This window comes from Ambystoma mexicanum, chromosome 4q (genome assembly GCF_040938575.1).
Source record: "Ambystoma mexicanum isolate Mex_15411 chromosome 4q, UKY_AmexF1_1, whole genome shotgun sequence".
NCBI lineage: Eukaryota > Metazoa > Chordata > Amphibia > Caudata > Ambystomatidae > Ambystoma > Ambystoma mexicanum.
This window is the reverse complement of record NC_090928.1, coordinates 413,095,531-413,121,026: the sequence shown is the minus strand read 5'-3', so window position 1 is coordinate 413,121,026 and position 25,496 is coordinate 413,095,531. Positions and strand designations below refer to the sequence as shown.

Genomic DNA, 25,496 nt, shown 5'->3' with positions numbered 1-25,496 from the left:
GAATACCTAGAATTCCAAGATGTTTTCCGGAAGGATCAGGCTAACTCTCTACCTCCTCATAGGTCTTATGACTGCCAGATAGACCTGATACCTGGATCTACTCCTCCTTGTAGTAGAATTTATGCCCTCACCGAGCCTGAGAATCTTCACCTCCGACAATACCTGGATCAATACCTAGCAAATGGGTTTTTTCGTCCTTCCAAGTCCCCTGCTTCCTCAGCTTTGTTCTTCGTTCCAAAAAAAGAAGGGGACCTTAGAACTTGTATAGATTATCGCGCCCTGAACCAGATCACCGTTAAGAATAGATATCCGTTACCTTTGATCCCTGAACTCCTGGACCAAGTCAGAAAAGCATGCATATATACAAAGCTGGATCTTAGAGGAGCCTACCACTTGGTACGAGTAAAAGAGGGCGATGAATGGAAGACGGCCTTCCGCACCAAGTATGGGCTATTTGAATATCAGGTCATGCCCTTCGGACTTTGCAATGCCCCGGCCGCCTTTCAATATTTTATGAACGATGTCCTCAGAGAGCTCATAGATGTGTGTGTTGTTGTTTACATTGACGACATCCTCGTTTATTCTTCATCGGAAACTGAACATCGGAAACACGTGAAAATGGTCCTTGAGAGATTGCGTCAACACAAACTTTTCGCTAAGTTGGAAAAATGTGTTTTCAACGTGACTGAAGTTGAATTCTTGGGATTCATATTATCACCTAGCGGAGTGCGTATGGATTCAAAGAAGGTCGATGCAATTCTCAAATGGCCATCGCCATCCTCCGTAAAAGGTGTTCAAAGCATGTTAGGCTTCGCTAACTTTTACCGCAGGTTTATCCCCGAATTCTCTCGAATAGTCCAGCCCATCACCGCCTTGTTAAAACAAACGTTTTGAATGGTCTACCGAGGCGGAACAAGCTTTCCAGAATTTGAAGACTAGATTTATCTCTGCACCGATCTTAAAACATCCTCGCCCAGAACTCCCCTACATCGTTGAAACTGATGCTTCGAGCCTTGCCATGGGGGCAGTTCTATCACAAAAGGACCCAGTAACCAATCAGTTGCATCCCGTGGCATTTTGGTCCCGCAAATTCTCGCCTCCTGAAATCAATTACACTATTACTGATAAGGAACTTCTAGCTATCAAGTCCGCCTTTAAGGCTTGGCGGCATTATCTTCTGGGGGCCCGACACACCGTTACTGTGATTACAGATCACCGAAACCTGCAATATTTGAAAACCGCAAAAGCTCAATCCTCTAGGCAACTCCGTTGGGCACTATTCTTTGCCGAGTTTGACTTCATAATTACCTATCGACCTGGTACAAAAAACGGTAAAGCTGATGCCCTTTCTCGGATGGGAGTGGAAGAACATTTGATCAATCCTAAACCTGTACCTATCATTCCCGAACAAAGAATTCTAGGTGTAATCGCCACACAATCCATAGAGGAAGTTAAGGATAAAGCCAGGCTACTGGTAACTCCAGCAGACATACAGAATTGGCATCTGCAGGGAAAGGACTTTACAGTGAAGGACAACCTATTATATTTCCAAGAACGGTTATACCTGCCCAGCACAGATTTACAGAAAAAGGTAATCTCTTGTTATCACGATTCTTTAATGGAAGGACATCCCGGTATGACCAAGACCTCGGAAAAGATCAAGCGCTACTTCTGGTAGCCGTCTTGGAAAAAAGATATCAGAGACTTTATAATGTCCTGTGGAGTATGCGCCCAAAACAAGAGTCAAAAGGAAAAACCAGCCGGCCTCTTACGCCCTATTGACATCCCGCCTCGCCCTTGGCATACGCTTTCTATGGACTTCATCACCGATCTACCTCCATTCTCCGGATACAATACGATCCTAGTAATCGTGGACCTATTCTCCAAGATGGCGCATTTCATTCCACTCAAAGGCTTACCAACAGCAGCAACTCTGGCCCGAGAATTTCTCGAAAACATCGTCCGACTGCACGGTTTTCCTTCAGTTCTAATTTCGGATCGAGGTAGTCAATTTATTTCTCATTTTTGGCGAAGTTGCTGTCGGTCGGCTCAAATTGATGTGAGACTTTCGACCAGCCACCACCCTCAAACCGACGGACAAACCGAGAGGACCAATCAAACTCTGGAACGGTATTTGCGCTGCATGCTACAACAAACTGAAAAAACTTGGAAAGATATCCTTTGGATAGCCGAATATGCCTACAATAACTCTGTCCACTCGGGAACTGGGAAGACCCCGTTTTTTCTTTTATACGGTAGTCACCCTCGAACCTCGGAGTTGGATCCACTCCAAGATCTTGGAACACCAGCAGTAGACCACCTGCATTCTACAATCACCCAAGCCTTTAAGGAAACCGTTTCTCACCTTCAAAGGGCTAAAGAACAATACAAGAAAGGAGCAGACCAACATCGGAAGGAAGCCCCCCAATATCAAGTAGGAGATCAAGTCTGGTTATCCACCAAATATCTACCTCTAAAAGGACCACGCACATTCAACCCAAGATACCTTGGTCCCTATTCCATCACTACCATAGTAAATCCAGTAGCGGTCAAGTTGGACTTGCCCCCTCACATGAAGATACATCCGGTCTTCCACGTCTCTCTATTAAAACCTGTGCAACCTCAAACCCGACTAACTACATCTCCAAAACCTATTCTAGTTGATGGAGAACTCGAGTTTGAAGTCAAAAGCATCCTGGATTCCAAGATCTCCAAATCTAAACTATTTTACCTGATTGACTGGAAAGGCTACGGTCCCCAAGAAAGATCCTGGGAACCTGCAGAATATGTCCACGCGCCTCGTCTAATCAAAAGATTTCATCGAACATTTCCTAACAAGCCCAAACCCCCGGAGAAGCCCGGTTTGGGAGGGGCCTTGAGGAGGGGTGCTGTCATGATCTCTGCTTCCAAAAGATCAGGACTTGCCCGACTCCCTTGGAAGCAGACCCATAACCCCGGTTCCGAGTGCCAGCCAGTCCCAATTGGGACCTTTTGGACCCTGTCCTGGCGCCAGTGGCACCAGGCTCATAAAGATGCCCAGTCCCAGCGCTGGAAGCGCCGGGCTCATAATGCTTGGGTGGACTTACCTGCAGCAGACCATGCTGCTTACTTACCTGCCAGTTGAACCCCTGATCCTCTTCTGTTTGGGACTACTTTTGCTGTTGGGTGGGGCAGGAGCCACTCCCTAGGTTCAGAATACTGGAACTCTTCTGGAAAGCAGGAACTCTTTTCTTACCTAGGCGTGGCTGTGGAAGGAGACACCTAAGCACTACAGGAGGCTATTTAAACCACACCCGATGGATGAATCTTGCTTTGTGTTATTCTGCATTCTCTGCAGCAGAACGCTCATCGTGTCTTCTGCTTCTGATCCTGGGCCTAAGGGAACAAAGGCTTACCATCCTGGAATCCAGTCTTCAGCAGCACCTGTAAAGACAAAGAAAGAACAGGTTAGCACTACGGTCTTCAGTGGCAGCGCATCTCTTACCTGGTCCATCGGCTGTCACCAACGCCTCGCGCTGCATTCCGGCATCTGAAAGACAAAGGCTTACCTACTCTTCGCATGCTCCGGAGGTCTTCGCACTGCATTCCGGCATCTGAAAGACAAAAGCTTACCAGCTCTTTGCACGCTCCGGAGGCCTTCGGCGCTGCATCCCGCATCTGAAAGACAAAAGAAGGTGCGTTTAAAGACATTGGGCAACTTTATTACTCACGTGCCATTACTCCTTCCCACGCCGAATCCAGTGGGTATTCCAGCACCCTTCAGCTTCTCTAAAGCTCCGAACTTGTACCTGCAAGATAAAGGGGACAGTTAGTGCGCATCGTGAAGCAGGCTACAAGCACTTACTTACGTGCTTCCAGGCGCTTCTATTCCTCACGCGGGTTCGATCCTCAACTCTCATCAGCCCGCCATCCGCCATCGCCGGAACCCTGCAAAACAAGAGATATCATTACAAAAGACTTTTAAGACATTTGAAGTGCCCAGAACTTACCGTTCGTGCAGTTAACGACGGACAGCATTCCTCTGAGGTCAAGAGGCCTGCACCCTTATCCAGTGAAGAAAGTGGTTAGGGCACCCTGCCCCGAGGCAGATGGAGAGCTCGGCGTTCACTTACCTAAGGTGAGGGCGTTAACCTTTGGGGTTCTACAGGAGAAGAGAAAGGGAAGAGGAGAGAGGCACCCAATAACCCCAGTTCATTAATCCCATATTTTCTATCTGCAGACATCTTACTCTTCGAGTCAGACATACAGTGCACAGAGGTCCAGCCCAAAGAGCCAACCGTGTGTTACACATCACCTTTGAAGATACGGCATTCACCCAGTCAAGACCGGCGCCTCTGCGGGAATCAGGTGAGCGTTACACTTACCCTTGCATGCTACCAGTTGTCATCCGGGGCCATGTAAACGCAGTATTCCCTACGGCGAATGTATTTGTTATCGCAGGAACTGCACCGACTTGGTTTCCTTTGATCAGCATTGTGCCCGAGCTGCCTCCGACTTTTTGCAACAAGGTTATACCAAAAAGAACATTGGCCTACAATAAGGCCAGAGGACTGTGTAGGGACAAATTACTGTATGGCATTCTATCGTGTAAAACTGTTACGGATGATGAACCCAGACTCATTGTCTCCTTCGATAATGCCTCCAAAAATGTATGTAGGATTATTGAGCGACATTGGCGTGTTTTAACTTTGGATCAAGATTTATGTTCTGTACTTTCCACACGCCCCACCATTACGTACAAAAGAGTACCATCACTCAGAGACAAGTTAGTCTCCAGCTTTCTGTCACCCATTGACAAAAGTCCACCTTCTTCCAATTGGCTGGCGGTCTCCCCCATTGGCTTTACTAAATGTACTAAATGTAAAGGGTGTGCCCACGCTTCTCCCTGCAAATTTTACTTGCATCCAGTTACTAAAAGCAAGCAAATCATCAATTATTCCATCAATTGCAACACTACTTACGTTGTCTATGTTCGTTCATGCCCCTGCACGAAGTGGTACGTTGGGAGTACCACTGTCAAGCTCAAACTCAGGATTCTTCAGCATCTCAGGGCTATTAAAAACTCTGATCCCGCGTACCCCATGGCTAAACACTTCAAGCAGGAACATGCAAATTATTACAATTTGCTTACTTTTTTTGCAGTGGCACACATCCCCATTCATCCTAGGGGTGGAGACTGCATTTTAAAGCTCAGACAATTGGAGATACAATTTATTTTGGAACTCGACACTAAGTTCCCCAATGGACACAACCTCGATGAGGAGCTTTATACGTTCCTTGGGACTTAAGGCTGTTGACTTTTTCATCTGTTGTTATGCTCTCCCTCTTGCTGATCTATCTTGATTTTTTTCTCTGATTTCGGTGTTTTTAATCTCCATTTGCCTTCATATTCTGTATCCTTGGCCTGTTTGAGTTATCTTACACCTTATTTTCTTGGTGTTTCTGTATCTATTTTTTCTGCATTAGACTCATGTATGTCTATTTGTCTATCTGCTGCAGCACGATTTGATGGGACTTAAGCCTATTATTGTTTTTTCTTACTATCATTATTAGTTGTCCTTTTACTTTTCCCATTCTTTTGGTTCCACCTTTTCCTTGATGTAGCTTCACAGTCATCCCTCTCCCTTTATTTGTACTTTTGTATTAGCATATTTTTGTTAATATCAGTTATTCCGTCTTTCGACCACTCCTTTAGGGATTATGACTCGGGACATCCTTTATATCATTTTCTCCTTTCTTGGCCAGCCATATACTATGTGATTTTATATGTGTTCCTTGCTATCATTCCGGCTCTTGTTTATTACATCTCTTGAGGTTGCGATTGTTTCTTTTAATGGTGCTGACACTTTGCAATTGTTGCAATTTTTTACTCTGCAATAATGGCCCTGTATATTTGCACATTAGTATGCTGCTCGCACTTGCACCTTACTACTATTTTTAATAGGGCCATTATGCTGTCTTTTGCATTGTTTTAGATCTGTATATTGCCATCTCGTTGTAGCGCACCTGCGCTCCACAACTATGCTGCTTTTATTATATGCATTTGCACTTTATTCCATTTGCCCGAATGCTGCTATTTGCCTTGTTTAGACATATTGCCATTGTCACTTTTGTTTTGCAATTTTGCACATCAATTGGCTGCTAAAATTGTTTTTAATATCATGCTCATTTCATCGGCATTCGTTAGGTATATCTATGTCTTATGATGCTCCAGATTGATGTCATTCTTCCTTTAGTGTTGTTGTTAGACGGTGTGTTTACTTCCATTTTATTCCATATAATGGTTTTATTCATTAGGGTTGTGTATTTAATACTTTTTCGACTGTGTCAGTGCATCATCGATCACTATTTTGTACTACTACTGTTATGTATATCTGGTGGTACCCTGGAACCATGGTTCTGCCCTATATGGAAGGCGTGCTCTTGTTTTAATACCATGGTCAATTCACCTTCCCTTATACGTTCATGCCATTTGCTCTCTTTTCATGGTGGCGCCACTTGGCCATTTATTTTGTTCATTCTTTGCCATTCCACTCCAATATGGCCGCCGCCTTTTCCCTCTGTGCAGGTACCCATGTTGTTCCAGGGAAATAGTAAAAGGACTATGTTTGTTAAATTATAAAAGTGCTTTAGTCCTTCTTCTCTTCACGTGAACAAGCACTCAGTTGAGTGTGAAACGCGTTGTGTGCGGGTCACGCACACCGGCGTCCTGCCTCTGTTTTTGCTGCTGCTCCCCAGCCGTAATTTATGTATTTTTGTCCATTTTTCTGGTCACATTAAAATATTTTAAGACCTTTACCTCTCTTGCGAGCTGTGCTATTTGTGGTTTTTTTCATGGATTTTGGTCTCTCAAACTGACCGCGCAGAGTGCGGTTCACTTTCTCCTCTCTTTTTGTTTCAATATATATATATATATATATATATATATATATATATATATATATATGTAAAAATGTGTTTATTTGTGGCAGGATTTCTGGTGAAGTGTTGCTCCTTATACAAATCCACACTGTTTCACCAATCTGCACCCAACGCTAGATTGTTAGAGCATTGGATGCAGATTGGTGAAATAGTGTGGATTTCTATGCACCAAATTTTGCACAGTTGCCTGTTAGGACCCTCTGGACATTAATGGCTGCATGTCATTTGCACACCGCACCCCTTTCCCCGGATTTCCGCAAAAGTCAACATTTGTTTGTGGGTTTGTGGCTTGGCGAAGCGTAGTTCCTTTTCATAACATTTCACGCTGTTTCACCAATCTGCACCACATTTTGCATAGTTACCTGGTAGGACCCTCCGAACATTACTAGCTACATGACATTTGGACACCCCACCCAGTGGTTGAAATGGAAAAAATATTTGAAGGGGGACCCCACAAGGGCTGGGGTTGGGGCGGAGTTAGGAGGACGGGGTGGAGTTCCGAGGAGGCAGAGTTCAGAGGGGGCAGAGTAGGCAGTTGAACTCTAATGAAAGAAAATGTTCTAAATAATAGTTAAAAAATTGCACCATTTCTTTCATGGCTTGAAGTATACAAACCATAGTAAGATATGCACAGAAATGTCCCCAAAACTACAAATACCATAATTCATTTGGGAAAGGCAATGATCATTGAGCTCGCGAAGTTGGGGGCTTGGTGATCATTGTGTTTTCCAAATGGATTCTGCTCTGTGCGCACAGTGCGCTTTCAGCTGTCATAGCGTCTTAGACCCTTGGCGAACCTGGGGGTTCGCCTCGCTGATCTAATCTGCTCTGTCAGAGCTCAATGTGCACACATGCCATGTGTGCACAGTGCGCTCGCACATAGCAGATTTGATCACCAAGGCGAGCCCCCAGGTTCAGGGGGCTACTGCTTTGACATAGTTAGGGGGGCAGAGCCAGAAGAGCAGAGTGTTCATGGCGCCAATGTGCTGTGTGGGGCTCCACCCACCTACTCCAGGCCGCAGCGCGACAAGCACTTTCGGTTCTATGCCGGAGCTGAGGCAAGCCGGATCCCGGTATCTGGCTACAGATCTGAAGCCAGCCCATTGGCCAGCTCAGAACCCACCACTTTCCCCGGATTTCAGCACCTTCAGACATGAGACAGTTGCCTAAAATCTGCGAAACATCAATGTGGTCGTAAAAAAGGACCGGTCACGACACGAGCAACAAAACTCGAGGTCCAGGCCCTAGGATACAGGGTTTCCAAGATATTTGCACCACAACGAGCTGCACCATGCCAGGGTGAGGCAACAGGTGTGGAGAGAGCACAGAAGCTCCCAGTATGCAGCAACACACCAACTCTCAGCCTCCCCCAACATCTGCTCCGGGGTATATCAGCCAGCCACACACACTCATTATCAGTGCAGTTTACATCACAGTGCAAAGAATATCAAGTGATAAGCAAATGGTAAACAGTGACCTACAGGATCAGTATTATCATGTCTGTCTACAGAATCCGCAGAACGGTTACTTCTGCTAGTATATAATAACAGTGACCCATACATGCCAACCCTCCCGATTTAGGTGGGAGACTCCCGATTTTTTCATTAAAAACAGTGCTATTTTTTACTGTTTCCCGCCTAAAATAACAATATCCCCAATGCATTCCTATGGGGAAAATGCATTCTCCCTATTTCGGTGCTGAAATCTCCCTCTCAGGGGCTGAATGTTGGCATGTCTGGTGACCATATATAGATATCACAAGGTTTGTCTTCTTCCCCTGGCAACTCTTTCTGGTGTAACTTACCATTGGCTTACTTCTGGCAACTTCCCATGGTGTATTTGAGTATCAAAGACTAAACTAGGGAAGCCCCTGTTTCTATAACACCAACATGCTATCATCTTCCAGGTTTCTCAAGCGTTCACTGAAGGTTATTAGCTTCCCGAGGCTGTTCAGGGAACGGGATCAGCGTCTGGGCTAAGAGCGCGCGCTGTAATGATACACTCCACGAGCATTTTTCCTGGTGACCCGTCTCTTGTTTTGCGCATGCGCCGTAGTCTACGCGACACCAACAAAACTGTATTATTGCTATTCATCGTGGTGGATGAGGGTAATTCTGGGGCCTGATGTACTCAGTCACTGCTTAGTCTTATTTCAGTTTTTAATATTTCTGTTGAAAATTACAGTCGGCACAGAAATGCCCCAAACGGATTCAGATAAGGTAAGGGATGTACTGTTAGGGGCTGTACGCCAGTTCCATAGCGGAACGTTAACGTGAGATCTCAGATGAAGCAGTGTGTCATTTTATTTTGAGTTTGTTGGTGATCACCTACTTTCTTAACGATGCATCTATAATGTCGATGCACTTGGCACCGGTGTACGCTATCGCGCATTTGAGTATACGCAACTTAATAGTATGCAATTAAGAAGTTGAGGTGTGTTTATAATTTAGAATAACTTTTGTAGACCTTGCTTTTAACGTTTACGGCCCAAAATTGTAAGTGCCTCGATCGGCGAACAGTATGTTCTTCATTTTCTTAATCTCAGAAATAGAGTTGTTGTTCTCCCCGAGACATTACCAACTTGTCCCACTTTCTCGCCCAGGCACCCTTCCCCATGACTGGAAACCTTTCCCCACAATTTTCTGTCTCTTCTGGTAGTATAAGTTAAAATGTTTGCTGCCAGTATGCAAGGGTGTACTCAAAGCTGGCTGAAGATCTGACAGGGGCCCATTCCAACCTGATGCTTGGGACCCCACCTCCATGACTTACATCTGAAAAAACAGTCAGAGGTCCCCGTGTGGTGCTTAGATTATATTGAACTGTGACCACAAAAGTGATGGGTGGAAGGTTTTGAATGAATCTGAACCACTGGCATTGCTCTGGGCAACCTTCCACACCACCGTTTTTTAGCCCGCCTGCGCCATTGCAAAAGGGGTCCGGGCTTAAAAACAGTGGTGTGCAAGGTTGCCCAGAGCAATGCCAGTGGTTCAGATTCATTGAAAACCTTCCATCACTTTTGTGGTCACAGTTTGTCTCACTACGTGAGAGAGGGTATGCCCAGATGTGGGTCCCTTGCTCGCTGCGCCATAGGGAACCAAGATGCACCTCACTGAGGAGGCCCAACAAGGCCGAAACATGTCTGGGGTTGCTTGTGTTTCCTGGCCGAGGGGACCTGGCCTAGCTGTTTGGGCCGGGCAGCTATCATTGGTGGCAGTACCTGACTGATTTGCGTATGGCTGGACCCCTTTTGCAATGGCGCAGACGGGCTAAAAAAACGTGTTGGCTTCCCCAACCTTGATTATCAATGTTGGTACCTTTCAATTGTGCTCTCTCTTCGGGAGCGTTGGTACTTTTTATACAGTACAGAGCGCAGGGTTCCGGGATCCCCTATTCAGTCTGGTATCAGCATCGGTCGGGCCCTGGTGCATGGCTTCCTCGTGGTCACGTCACCAGAAGAGATGGTTGCTTCTGTCTCCCTTCCGACCATGGTTTCCTTGTTAGTCAGAATGCCATCCTTCCAGAGTCCTATGAGCGCTTTGCTCGCTCTCCATGCTACCACAGTCTAGCAAGGCACCACCCCTCCAGGACGTCTTACCAGAATGGGATTTCCTCTACGCAGGATTCTTTCACCCACTGCGTAGGAGTTTGTTGGACTCCCTGATTCAAAGTTTCTCGTGTTTTTATAGATGTAACCACAAACAAAAGGGGTGTGTTCTTCCTCTCTGACTCTGATGTTGAGGCGCAATCCAGCAATATCTGAAGCAAAAGAGATTGTGGAAATGTCGGTAAATGCAAAACAAGGTTAGCGTGATACAGACAGGGAGTTCCTTATCAAAATGGGAGTACTTGTCCCCAAAAGGGGAGTCACTCTTAGTGAGGTCCCATTTGCCCAGACCCCTAGGGAGGGTTTTGCTTAGCGGGCTCACCTACCTAGCCTCAAAGGGTGTTTCTACCATCTGCAGAGAAGGGCAAAATTATCCAGATTCGTCACAGTATGCATCCAGGGTAAGTGGGTACAGATCAAAAAAATACTTGTCCTCAATTACTCCTGAAGCCGGGCAGCGATGCTACCTTAGGAGAAATATAGTCGCAGGCACATGAATACGCAGGAATATTTTGAGGAGTTCCGGAATTGATGCATTGTTGTCGATCCCAGCACAGACAGTATGAATGCAGAAGTAGCTCATGTATTTTTATACAAACAATCCCTAAGGGAGGGCTCTATGAATGATAAAAGGGTATCTCCCTCATCTACCAGCTCTACTTCATCAACCTTGTCCTCATATGAACCAGAGATAGATGAAGACAAGAAAAAAAGAGACAAGCACCCGAACAGGAGGTCTGGGTGAAAGTGGTCAATAAGGTGGTGGAATACATAGGTCTGCTGCAGGAAGAACATCTACTTCAAGGGAAGTGCTCTCCTCAAAGCAATTTAAACATTCAGTAAACAAGTGACTTCTACTACCACAGAGGGGAAGGAAGGGGTTGTACCTGATAGAATTGGTGTCCCCAGATTTATGGCAAAAGTGCATAGTAGACAAGAAAGCTTGTTCTGCGTTTAAAAAAAAGTATGTGCTGGGGCACATCTATCTCCTAGGACAAGTACCTGCGCCACCTACACAATGGACACTGCAATAGTTGTTTTCACAGCTAGCAAAGGCTACTGATAAACGGTACTGATTCTGAACTCATCCTTGCTAATCTCCTCTTATCAGTGTCAGAATCCAGTTGCCCACGTCGTGTAGCCGAAGAATTCTTCCACCTGATGGAACCCTCTGGCTCCAGAAATGGACAGCCAGAGCGATCAATCAGAGGAAAGAAAGGATACCTGATGAGATCCAGATGACCCAGAAGTAGACACGTGACGCAGGAGTTGATAATGCAGAGTATGGGTGGTACGGGTAGTCGAGGACAGGCGTTGGATCTGCAAGTGAGGAGTTAACACAATACAGAAAGTATAACCAACCGCCCTTCTGAACAAGACCCGAAAAATAGTGACAAATTGCAATATGTTCCACAAATTCTAATAACCACCCCTTTCCCCTATGAGACTATGGCTTACCGTGTTTTATGCAGATCAACACCTGGGAGAACCAGATGGGACAGGGAAGGGAAGGAACTCCGAAGTCCACGATGCCAAGTCCAAGAAGAACCCAACCACCTATCCCGCCGGCACGAGGACGCCTAGGGCACACTTGTTAGAGTGCGTCGCAAGTTCGAAAAGTTCCAAAGTTCAACAATCCAAAACTCCAAGTGTTCCAAGGTCAAGAATCCAAATTTCGAAAGTTTCCAAAAGTTCCACAATATTGGCCACACGCAGTCCAGGTGAGTGATGATCCAGAAGACAAAAACGAAGAGCAACCACAACAGAAGGGCGAAGGCAAGAAGTCTGTATGCAGTCCGAGGTCGAAGAACGATGCAGGCAGTAGAAGAGAACCAAGCAGTCCAAAATCAAGGCCAGGTAACGGTCCGGGTCGAGGAAACGAGGCAATCAGGTATACAGGAGGAAACGGGGGGGGGGGAAGGGTTACAGAGACCGGATTTCAAGGGAGCAGGATACAAAGAGCTAGGTACGAGGGGCCACCACTCGCAATCAGAAGCACCAATACGAAGTGAAGGCGGGGACTAAGAAGGAGAGGTCACATGACAGCGTTCCGCGGCTTCCAGCGTCGACCGTGGGAAACGCCAAGAGGACGCCAGCGTTGCCATGCCAACTTCCAAGCACCTGGTTGTAGTGTTCTTAAAGGGCCATGCATCCGTTGCTTAGCCCTGCTTGCCCGCCTGTACATGACAGTATCCTCCCTCAAAGGGGGTCTCACCCCCCGAGCAGACCAGAAATGAGACAGAAGGGCCGGAGCATGGATGTTTACCGCAGGTTCCCACGTACGGTCTTCGGGACCATAGCCCTTCCAATCGACCAGATAGAGTCGCCTGCCCCTTCGAACCTTGGTATCCAAGATCGCACCCACCTCGAATTCATCAAACCCGCGCACCTTAACCGGCGGGGGACGAGCAGGTAGTCTGGTAGATGGGTGGCATGGTTTCACTAGAGAGACATGGAATACCGGGTGTACCTTCCATTTAGCAGGAAGGGCCAATCGGAGGGCAGCAGGGTTAATAACCTGCAGGATGCTGTAGGGACCCACAAACCGCGGCAACAGGGCTCGTCGACCAGTCAAACGTAGGTTCCTTGTGGACAGCCAGACCTTCATCCCCGGTCGGTAGCTAGGAGCCGGGGAGCGATGTGCATCAGCAGAAGACTTAGTACGAGACTGGGCCAGTAACAGCTGATTCTTGACCATAGTGTGGGTATCGGATAGATTCCTAAGACAACCAGAGGCAGCCGGATTGTGTAACGGCCAATCAGCAATACTGGGCAAAGAACGGGGGTGTTGGCCATACAGGGCAAAATACGGAGAAACACCTGTCGCTGTGTGCATAGAGTTATTGTAGGCGAACTCCGCCAGAGGAAGAACGGAAACCCACGTATCTTGGCGTTGGTGGGTAAGACATCGTAGATACTGCTCCATGGTGGCATTAAGCCTTTCGGTTTGCCCATCGGTTTGTGGATGGTAAGCACTGGAGTACCTGCCGTCTATACCCAACGTTGAAGTTACTGCTCTCCAAAAACGAGAAGTGAACTGTGGTCCCCGATCAGTAACGAGAATGGAGGGCAGACCGAATCTTCGGTAGACGTTCTTCAAGAACAGTTCCGCCAACACCGGAGCAGAAGGAATCCCCTGGCAGGGTACGAACAAGGCTGATTTAGTGAAATAGTCCACGACCACCCATATAGTGTCATAGCCGTCGACCACTGGAAGCTCTACTACGAAATCCATAGAAACCATAAGCCAAGGTCTCTCTGGTATAGGCATGGGTTGAAGTAGGCCCACAGGTTTGCCCGGTTGATGTTTGCACTGTGCACAAGTGGCACAAGAAACGATGTATTCCCTAACGTCGCGTGACATGGAGGGCCACCAGCACCACCTTCTCAAAAGGTCAACTGTTTTCCCAGTACCTGGATGTGCAGCTATCGCTGAATCGTGACACCATTGTATGGCTGTGTGTCTCGTGTCGGAATCAGGTACATATATCTTATCCTTCTTATAAGGCAATGTATGGATGATCTCCAATCCCAGGCCAGCAATCTCGGAGGGGTTGGTTCTCACCCAGTCTTGGATCCTTGTTTTCAGAGAGGGGCGCAAGGTACACCCACACACCACTTGATTGGGCAGTAGAAGAGCGCCCTTAAGCTCGGATGGTTCGGGGACTCCATGGATGCGGGAAAGAGCATCCGCCTTCGAGTTCAGGGAACCGGGGCGATAGGTAATAGTGAAGTTGAACATGGCAAAGAATTCATGCCACCTGGCATGACGCGCCGTGGTACACTTCACCGATTGCAGTGCCAAGAGGTTTCGATGATCAGTAAACACTCGAACCGGTTCGGAGGACCCCAAAAGATGATGTCTCCATACCATAAAGGCGTCCCTCACTGCTAACAATTCCCGTTCGGTGATCGTATAGTTCCTCTCGTAAGAGGTGAGTTTCCTGGAGTGATACGCAACAGGATGTAAACCAGTGGACTCCGGGCAAAGCTGGGACAGGATAGCTCCCAGTGCAACATCTGACGCATCTGCTTCCACAATGAAAGGCAAAGACGGATCCGGATGTTGAAGGACGGGAGCCGTGGTAAAGGCAGACTTTAAGGTCTCAAAAGCCCGTTGAGCGTCCTTGTTCCATTTGAACACACATTTGGTGCTGGTTAGTTTAGTGAGTGGAGAGGCAATGGCTGAGAAGTCTTGGATAAACCGCCGATAGAAATTCGCAAAGCCTAAAAAGGATTGCAGAGCCTTCAAGGTATTAGGACAAGGCCACTCCAATATCGCGACAATCTTAGACTGGCTCATCTGCACTGCCCGGCTAGTGATGTCATAGCCTAGGAACTCCACCTCGGTTTCATGAAACTTGCATTTGTCCAACTTGGCATACAAATGGTTCTCCCTTAAACGTTGCAAAACGTTAGATACATGGACGACGTGAGTGTCAACTGAAGGAGAGTAGATCAAGATGTCGTCTAAGTAAACGACTACATATTGGTCTAGCATGTCATGAAATACGTCGTTGATAAAGTATTGAAAGGTCGCTGGAGCGTTACACAGGCCAAAGGGCATAACGCAGTATTCGAAGAGGCCATATTTGGTTTTGAAGGCCGTCTTCCACTCGTCGCCTTTGCGAATCCGTACGAGATTGTAGGCCCCCCTCAAATCCAATTTAGTGAATACCTTAGCTGCACCCAATTGGTCCAATAAGACTGAAATCAGAGGTATCGGATATTGATTCCTGATCGTGACGGCATTTAAAGCACGATAATCGATGCAAGGACGCAGGTCCCCCTCCTTCTTAGGGACAAAGAACATGGGTGAGGCAGCAGGTGAGCGAGAAGGACGAATAAAGCCAGTACTCAAGGATTTGTCAATATATTCCTTCAAAATCACGTCCTCTTGAGGGGTTAGGGAATATATGCGCCCAGACGGAATCTTGGCTCCAGGGATCAATTCAGTAGGGCAATCATAGGGCCTGTGTGGTGGTAGTATCTCTGCCCCACGTGCGTCGAATACGTCATGATAATCCCTGTTCACCATAGGAAGGACAGTGTTGACTACTGCCCCCACAGTACGGGTAGTTTCAGCAAGAGCCTGACTAGGGCTGGTGATCACTGAGCTGATAGTTAGGCAATTACTTTCACAGTATTCTGACGGAAAACATACCTCCCCAGAATGCCAATCCACAGAGGGATTATGCATCTTTAACCATGGCAAGCCAAGAATGAACTTGAACTGTGGTGCTGCGATGAGATCAAAGTATATGTCCTCTTGATGACCGCAGTCTGTGATCATGGTGAGGTCAGTAGTTCGCTTCGTCACTAACCCAGAGACCAAGGAAGAGCCATCCACCGAATTCACCACTTCAGGACATGTTTTGTGCATAACCGGCAGACCCAACTCCCGGGCATAGGCAGCATCCACGTAATTCCCCGTGGCTCCTGAGTCCAGGACCATCATCACGGCCCATTTCTCAGAACCGGGGAACGACAGGGAGACAGAAAAACAATAAGGACTGCAACCTGTGGGGTCTCTTGAAGAAATACCCGGCATCCGGACCCCTCCAGTCACCGGGTTTTGGCGTTTCCCTGTTTCTTAGCAGGTTTTTTGCTACATTCTCGGAGTAAGTGATCGGATCCTCCGCAGTAGAAACATAGACCATTCTTTCTCCGGTGTTCCCTAACTTCAGCCGACAGAGGAGATCTAAGTGCCCCGATCTGCATGGGCTCCGAGGACCCGGCGGCAGGTAAAGGGACGGAAAGAGCAACAGGGGGAGCCGTTCTCTTCTCACCCCTCCGGGCTGCTTGTCGGGAATCAATCTGGAGAACCAAATCCAATAGTTCCGAAAAAGCTGTAGGTATTACCGGAACGGTGGCCAGTGTATCTTTCAGGGAATCGGATAGCCCTTTATAGAAGAGAGAGGCCTTCTTCTCTTCGGGCCAACTGGTTTCCGCCACCAACTGATTGAACTTGGCTAGGTAGGACAAAAGAGGCGAACTGCCTTGTTGGAGACCGAGCAGTTCCAAATCAGTAGCTTGTGTGGCATAACGTGTGTCGAACACACGACTCATAGCCTCGATTAGGGCATCACAGTTGTAAAGAAGATGGCTGCCGTCTTCCAGCAACGGATTAGCCCAAGCAGCTGCGGTACCCCCTAAATGGGATAACAGAAACGCCGCCTTGGTAGTGGAATCCGGAAAAGAAGCTGGACGGCACAGAAATTGCAGTCTACATTGGTTCAAAAAGGTCCTAAATGTCTTGGGGTCTCCATTGAACCGTTCCGGCGGAGCCAAAGGGAACTGCGCAGTCATATAAACCGGTCCAGCACCCTGTTGGGGAGGACCAGCACCTGCCCCAGAGACACTGGCCAAGGAAGGCGCTGCTGCCCCAAGGGGTTGGAACCCTGCCTGCAACTCATCAATGCGTCGCTGCGTGGCTGAGTGAGCCGCAGTCATGTCATTACGTAAATCGGCCACCAATTGTAAAATAGTGGACAGCGTCTCATTGGTATCCATTTTAGAGGGCTTCTGATTATGTCAGAATCCAGTTGCCCACGTCGTGTAGCCGAAGAATTCTTCCACCTGATGGAACCCTCTGGCTCCAGAAATGGACAGCCAGAGCGATCAATCAGAGGAAAGAAAGGATACCTGATGAGATCCAGATGACCCAGAAGTAGACACGTGACGCAGGAGTTGATAATGCAGAGTATGGGTGGTACGGGTAGTCGAGGACAGGCGTTGGATCTGCAAGTGAGGAGTTAACACAATACAGAAAGTATAACCAACCGCCCTTCTGAACAAGACCCGAAAAATAGTGACAAATTGCAATATGTTCCACAAATTCTAATAACCACCCCTTTCCCCTATGAGACTATGGCTTACCGTGTTTTATGCAGATCAACACCTGGGAGAACCAGATGGGACAGGGAAGGGAAGGAACTCCGAAGTCCACGATGCCAAGTCCAAGAAGAACCCAACCACCTATCCCGCCGGCACGAGGACGCCTAGGGCACACTTGTTAGAGTGCGTCGCAAGTTCGAAAAGTTCCAAAGTTCAACAATCCAAAACTCCAAGTGTTCCAAGGTCAAGAATCCAAATTTCGAAAGTTTCCAAAAGTTCCACAATATTGGCCACACGCAGTCCAGGTGAGTGATGATCCAGAAGACAAAAACGAAGAGCAACCACAACAGAAGGGCGAAGGCAAGAAGTCCGTATGCAGTCCGAGGTCGAAGAACGATGCAGGCAGTAGACGAGAACCAAGCAGTCCAAAATCAAGGCCAGGTAACGGTCCGGGTCGAGGAAACGAGGCAATCAGGTATACAGGAGGAAACGGGGGGGGAAGGGAGGAAGGGTTACAGAGACCGGATTTCAAGGGAGCAGGATACAAAGAGCTAGGTACGAGGGGCCACCACTCGCAATCAGAAGCACCGATACGAAGTGAAGGCGGGGACTAAGAAGGAGAGGTCACATGACAGCGTTCCGCGGCTTCCAGCGTCGACCGTGGGAAACGCCAAGAGGACGCCAGCGTTGCCATGCCAACTTCCAAGCACCTGGTTGTAGTGTTCTTAAAGGGCCATGCATCCGTTGCTTAGCCCTGCTTGCCCGCCTGTACATGACAATCAGACCTTGCTTATAACAGGGTCAAGACATCAGCCCTAACCATGTGGGCTGTAGTGGCTGGTAGGTGTCCTTTGCATTTTGCAGATTGCCACACATACAATCACCAAAAGTCTGTGGCGACATAAAAGCCATTCAAATGATAAATGTTATTTGGGGTCACCCTGGATGATATGGTCCATAAAGTAGTCAAAGCAGGCAAACATGCGCATTAGCCACTCCGGCAATAGCGCAAAGTAAAATATCATCTAGAATGGATCCTCCCAGACAAGAGAGCATACCAGGTACTGAACAACAGTCAAGACCGGGATCTCAAAGGGCCTGAAAAGAAAGCAACTGCTGCAACAGAACAAGTAAAACAATTCCCTCAAGCAGACAAGCAGAAGTCCTGATGCTAGGCCAGTGGCGAAAAGCTCTTAGTACTTATCTTTTCTCAGACAACTGGGTGAATGCATTATAATATAGAATGGTTGCAGAATAGAATTCTTAAATCTGTCATTTCTGTGACCTCCAGAACTCTGACTGCCGAAAATGCAGACTTTATGTCTAAGGGAACGTCTTAATTCAATGGCCGATGGTTGGGCCAGAATAAGAAATCCCAGATAGACAATTTGTGTGCTTTGATGATATTTTCACCACCAGTTTTCCATAGTTTATTGTTACCCTCTCTCCCCCTAGAGAAGACCATTGTTCGGGTTTTACTTGGGTTGATTTATAACCCATTAAGAAAGGCATATTCTTCAAATTTACAGATGAGCCTCTGTAAGCCGACTTTGGTGTGATCAAAAAGAAGAAAATCGTCGGCGTAAGCCAGCCATGAGAGCCTAAAATCCCCCAATTTTGCATTTACCATGCCTGTATTTCCAAGAAATTCCCCTACATCTGACAAGTAGAGGACAAAAAGGCATGGAGCTAACGAGCAGCCTTGTCTAACCCCAATACGAGTCCTTATTCTTCTAGAAAGGGTACCTTTAAGATCGATCCTAATAGGGACCCCCGAATTCTCATACATTGCCATAATTAATGTGAGTAGACCTGCCGGGATCCCCCATTTAGTTAGTTTTTCCCAGAGTCTCGACCTAATTACTAAGTCAAATGCATTTGATAGGCCGATTGAAGCAACATAGAGAGAGCCACCATATTTTCCCCATGTAGAACTTTGTAGGGCAGTTAAAATGAATCCATTGAGATTAGTTGAGTGTCCAACCCTGAAGCCTGTTTGTTGCTTTGGGTGAATATTATTTTTCTTAATCCAAACATTAAGGTGCGAGAGGAGCATAGCAGCAAAGAGCTTACAGTCCGCGTCAATGAGAGAGATTGGTCTATAATTCTTGACCAGAGTCTGTAGATCTCTCTTAAAAATGGGGACAATGTGGGCGGACTGCCAGCTGGATGGGAAGTTACCAGAGTTAACTACATCTTGGAATAACAGGCAAAGGAGTTTAGCCCAAATTTCAGGTTCCGCTTTGAGTGTGTTATTTGTTAAGCCGTTAGGGCCGGGGGCCCTTGATTTCTTAGCTTTGACAATAAGGCCTAATATTGTCTCATAGTCAATGTCAGGCTTCCAAGTATCATTAGAGCATGCTGCCTCTTTTTGCAAAGTTCTAGCCCCTCTCCCCCATATCAAAAAGTTTGGTGTAATGCGCGACCCATTTAGCCTCAGGAATAGCATTCAACTGGTCGACCACCGCCACATCATCCTGGCCAGAAAAAATAGCCCAAAAAGCCCTAAGATCTCTTTTGACAAGGACTCTAAGCATAAACTCTGCGTCATTTTGTAACAGACTAGATTTTCTAGATTTGCAATAATTTTTATATTTTTGACGGATAGCTCTAATTTTAATTTTTTTGTTATCCCAGTCAGTATCAAGGAGATGAACCTCTCTAATAAGTTTTTGAGTGTGGGCCTTTTCACTGGCCAGCTCCTGATCGAACCTATGGGCATGGGATTTCTTAGGAATACCCTTCCTTAGTGAACCAGAGATACTGCTATGCAGAGCATTAAGAAAGCTATCAAAGTATAAGGTATTAAATACTGCATGTTTCCAGGAGAGAGAAGTGTGATTGAATGAAGAAATCAATGTATAATTAAGTAGATTAATATTGTCAGGTGACCAACGTACCCCTGTCCCTTGTCCCACGATTTTAAGGTGGAGAGGCCCCCCTGCGGGCAGAGGCTTCATGGGAAAAGGAGAAGAGAATGTAACCATCAGTGAACCATGGTCAGTCCAAGGGTTAAAGGAGATCTTGACCTCAGAGGAGAAAGGGGACAGAGAATGATCTACATAGACATAGTCTATAGTAGACGATGATAGACCTCTATGCCATGTAGGGCAGAGTGGAAGAGTAGCATCAAAAGACCCGTTAAGGCATGTTAGGCCAACCGAGTCCAAAACAAGATTCCAAAGTCTACCCCATACATATTTCTGGCCTTGCCGATTGTCATCCTCCAAAGCCAAACCCATATCGTCATAGTTGGCCTCAGACGAAATAGAACAGTCAGAGTTAAAATCACCGGCCAATATCAATTTCCCCCTGGGATGTAAGGATCTCCATGAAAATACCATATCCGTTAGGCATTCCAAAAAAGGCTCCAGGGCAGCCATGCCTTTCTGCAGTATACATTGATCAAGAGGAGATTAACCAGTTGGTCAAGGGAGGTGGCCTCCATAGCTAAAACACCGAATGGCGTATTCGCAAGGACCTTATTCCTGAAGCCAAGAGAAGCCCTGAATCCAATGAGAAGACCCCCAGAGGCCCTCCCTCCTAAACTAGGTTTAGCATTTTGGGAATGAATATCAAATCCATCAACAGCGGGAGGCAAGAGTAAGCAGGTTTCTTGTAAGAAAAAGCAATCTGAGGCAGTAATCATAAGTACTGTTTCAGTATTCGAAAAAAGATGAGAATTTCCTCTGGAATTCCAGGAAAGAAAAATAAATTCATTCGGGACCTTAACATTAATAAGAGTACCAGGGCACTTAAAGGAGTGCTCATTTCCACAGACCTCAGGTAACCTGGGCCCAGTTTCTAGCATTACCATTAAATCTGGGCGTAAATTGCCTCTGTTGCGGTTGTGAGGCTCTTTCCGGGTGATAAACCATAGTAAGGTTTCCCCTATACTCTTCACACCCACCATTTCTTCTAGAATGCTGATTGAATTGTAGCTAATTTGCTTCAAAACCAAGCTGCATTAAATCTTCCCTTTGACCCATTATTAGTTCTAATACCACTCTAGATTTCAGAATAATGTTACTCATATCTACACGTCCTCGAATAGGAAAGAAAATCCTTTCCATATTGTAACTAGAAATAAGTGAAAGTGAAGGAAGTTGGTGGAAGATTTTTAAAATATTTCCACGATTAAGACAAATAGGCATAACTTGACCCCATAGACTAGTAAGCTGCAAGATTTCAATAGGATCTTTAGCCTCAGCTGATTGAGGTAGTGAGTCAGTAATACTTTTTATAAATTGACTTAAAGAGTCAGCTTCCAGATCAGTACCCCTAGCGCCCCTTAATATAGTCTTATTTTGGGTAACGGGGGTCCCACAGGAAATCTTTCATACAGATTGGGAGAATTCCTATTTTGGGAAGGTTCAGGCCAAGTAGAAACACCTACAAAGCCACTTTGGGGCTTTGAGTGAACCGAGTTAAGAAAGTTGGGAACATAGAGACCCTCCACTGGTCTAAATCCCATAACACGCTCTCCCATTATAGACTCTGTGCTGGTCAAATGACCATCAGAATGGCAGGAAGAGTGACCATCTGTCGAAGAAGAAGTTGTTAAGGGAGCCCTATCCTGAGATAAGCCTGAGGTCAAATTGGAGTCCACCCCAGTAAGTGAGTTTGAGCTCACAAGCTCCTGAAATAGTTGTTTCACCATGTCAAGATTTGCCGTTACTGGGATAGAGGTGGACTCAGAGTGGGTAAGTCTAATACCAGTTCGGGAGTTACACATAGTAATTGAGGGATCTGCAACCAAATCGAGTGGCAACGAATTACCTATGATTTGTGTATTCAAAGTGACTGGAGCAGTGTTATTTAAATGCTCCGGTTGAGTTAAGATTATTTTTGGATGGCATATATCAAGGGTTTCCTCCCCCCGCATTATATTGCCCACCGCCTCAAAAGGAATAAAATCCTTTGACATAGAACTCACTGCCAAAGCTTCGGGCTGACTGGAAACAGCTGGAATAGTAGGTGAAGAGGCTGAACCGGCGGAGGCAGCAACTGCATTAATGGTAGCGGTATCAGTTAACACAAAGAAGTTGAAGGTGGGCACCACGTCCTGTTACTGTAGTTTTAATCAATCGTAATTCGCTTTGTATTCATTGATCAAGTTTTAGCCTGGGGCAACCAGTCTGATGCAGGTCCTATGGCATAAGGACCAAAATATATGAACAAAGAAAAATAGAGTGGAATAACTCTATTAAGACTGGTGCTCTCAGTTTGCCCTTATGGTAGGGAGTTTCCAATTCTGTGCTGTAAATACTGTATTTACGTAAAAATTCAATTTAGACATAGTCCGTCGTTTTCTCAAAAATATAATACAATATTTATTGCGCATCTATTAATGTTCTCATCACTCCTGAATATTCATTCTCATATTCAATGTGGATGGGCTTTAAGATGCTGGCTATAATAATGTGAACGTTAGCCAATGCATTTCGGTTATGTTAACCTTCGTCAGGGCCATACAATGATTTTAATATGCCCAATCTGTCGCTGTTACAAAACAATGATTCAACATAATGCAGGAACAACCATTGCACAATCCATTCAAAATCAAACGTATATAGACACACATACCAATTCCAAGATGTGTTTAAGTGTTCCAACGATATAGTAGTGGTTGTCAGAGTGGAAAGAAAAAGAAACAAGAAACATAATCAAAGATATGCAATAGGACTATTTTGGTTGTCCTTAGTGTAGCGTTTAAAAATATGTGTAATCAATCAAATGTACCTTATAATCCATAGGACACTAATGTTCGTTATGGACCAGTCCAATCTGAGTAATCAATCCTGTTAAGGTTATGTGAAAACGGTATCAGAATGCAGTCAATCTTTAAACATGTTCTGATCTCGAGCGCGAAGAATCCGCTTACCGTTACTCAGCAGAAACGCTCCTTCAATGTCAGACGCTGCTGCAGGAGTGCGAGCGCGAATGACAAGGGCGGTATTTATTGGTTGCCATGGTGATACCAAGGCGTCGCGTGGATGCACGTACGCCTTGGGTCCCGCCCCTGTGCTAGCGCAGGAGGCGGGACTGTCACCATGACTACTATACACTTGTTAAAGTAGTGTGGGGTTATACAAGAACAAACGCTCTGTACGTTAAGGGAAAGTCTAGTACCTGTAAAAAGAATCAAAGTATATGGAGGGTGGTGTGGGTTTGTCTCGCCTGTGTTGGCAGAGAAGCCTATTGTTTACGTGATTTGTAGCCAAAGTCAATGCTGGGTAGAAAGCGAGTGCGAGGTATTTAAAGAGGTACACTACTAGAAAACACGGGTGCAAGTTGCACTCGAACCTCACATAGGCGAGCAATGAAAACTGTTATTTAAGAGGAACATTGTACCTGTGCTGTACTTACTATCATGGACATACTCATTTAACTGTGGTATAGATAAGTGAGTGCATTGTGTTGTCGCATGTACAAATCAACTGGGGTAGATTTTACGTGCGTAAGGGCCCTCACCCAAGGTAGCAGCGACCTTAAGGAATCCCAAAAACATTCTAAAATAATAGAAGAACAATGAAAATAAAATAAAAGTTCAACATCAACAATCAGAATTCTAAATTCCAATTTTCAAAAGGTAGTTTCACTCATAAGAAGCACATATAGTTTATTTCTTCATTCAATCCCCTGGGTCTCAGAGAGCTGAGACGATCTATCCAAAATGTTTCTCGTTGGTCGAGTCTTTTTTGGAGATTTTCATACTTGTTGTATTTCTGGACCACTTCCAAAATTATGAATCTGATCTGTGCCAAATTGTGGTGTTTTTCTTGCCAATGTCTAGCCACCGCTGAAGTAGCTGTGTTATTCCTTATGCATGAACGATGTTCATTCCATCGAATTTTGGCAGTCCGTTGTGTCTGGCCAACATACTATAGCCCACAGGGGCATTTTATGGCATAAACAATATTTTGTGTGTCACAAGTGGCATAGTCTTTCAACTTGATCTTCGTTCCAGAATGTGGATGGTTTATGCTTGTTCCTTTGATGATATAATTGCAATTACTGCAGTTGAGACATGGAAAAGTGCCAATCCGATCTGTTAACTTTTGTTTCCGCATGGGTTTCGTGTGAACCAATTTGTCTTTTAGGTTCTGGCTCCTTCGATATGCAAAAGTGGGGAGTTCTTTGAAAAGATGTTCTATTCTTTGGTCACAGGTTATGGTGTCCCAATTTTTCTTAATTATCAATTTGATTCGACTACTTTGCCTTGAATATTTTGATACAAAGACCAATGGCGTCTTTTGTTCTGTCTTGGTTTTGGGTTTCAATAATTCTTCTCTACTTTGTGTGCTAGTGCGAACATCAGCTGTGTCTATTTCATCCCTAGAATACCCTCTCTCCAGAAACTTGTTCCCCATCTCTTTCAATGATTCTTGGTACTCTGTAGGGTCACTGACTATTCTCTTTACCCTTAAAATCTGGCTGTAAGGGAGATTCTTGATGAGACTTGGTTGATGGAAGCTTAACCTTTGTAGTTGTTTCACCATGTCAAGATTAACAAGATTCGCCGTTACTGGGATAGAGGTGGACTCAGAGTGGGTAAGGTTAATACCAGTTCGGGAGTTACACATAGTAATTGAGGGATCTGCAACCAAATCGAGTGGCAACGAATTACCTATGATTTGTGTATTCAAAGTGACTGGAGCAGTGTTATTTAAAGGCTCCGGTTGAGTTAAGATTATTTTTGGATGGCATATATCAAGGGTTTCCTCCCCCCCATTGCCCACCGCCTCAAAAGGAACAATATCCTTTGATATAGAACTCACTGCCAAAGCTTCGGGCTGACTGGAAACAGCTGGAATATAGGTAAAGAGGTTGAACCGGCAGAGGCAGCAACCGCATTAATGGTAGCGGTATCAGTTATCACTGATTCCCCCAGAGTCTTAACCCCCTTCGGGGGGGAAGGAGTTGTAACACCCAAAGGAGCACATGCCATGAACACATTTTTAAAGAATTTGTTAGAGAAAGAATTCATTTTTTTCAAATTCTTCTGGTTTTTAGTTTTCTTTATCTGTTGAGTATGTTTTTTGTTACCTATATGAGCAAAGCCCTTCAAGGATACCGTTTCCTTAGTGAGATCGATGCAGGCAAGAGGCTTCTCCAAAGGAAGATCTGATAT

At 45.8% G+C, this 25,496-nt stretch overlaps 2 protein-coding genes across 3 annotated transcripts in view; one reads left to right on the top strand and one right to left on the bottom strand.

Moving 5' to 3' along the window:
* Nucleotides 1-8,859, bottom strand: part of LOC138467757 (zinc finger protein 2-like) — a 1,341,736-nt gene extending 1,332,877 nt beyond the window's left edge. Inside the window, exon 1 of the mRNA XM_069607988.1 lies at nucleotides 8,726-8,859. Coding sequence (XP_069464089.1) covers nucleotides 8,726-8,728 — 3 coding nt within the window. The 5' untranslated portion in view covers nucleotides 8,729-8,859. The remainder of the gene's footprint in view (nucleotides 1-8,725) is intronic.
* A 121-nt stretch (nucleotides 8,860-8,980) lies between these two features.
* LOC138467756 (zinc finger protein 879-like) overlaps nucleotides 8,981-25,496 on the top strand; it is a 702,003-nt gene continuing 685,487 nt past the window's right edge. Inside the window, exon 1 of one of the 2 annotated variants that reach the window (XM_069607986.1) lies at nucleotides 8,981-9,140. In XM_069607986.1, the coding sequence (XP_069464087.1) occupies nucleotides 9,024-9,140 (117 nt within the window). In that variant the 5' untranslated portion in view covers nucleotides 8,981-9,023. The remainder of the gene's footprint in view (nucleotides 9,141-25,496) is intronic. The other variant, XM_069607985.1, reaches the window with a different exon arrangement.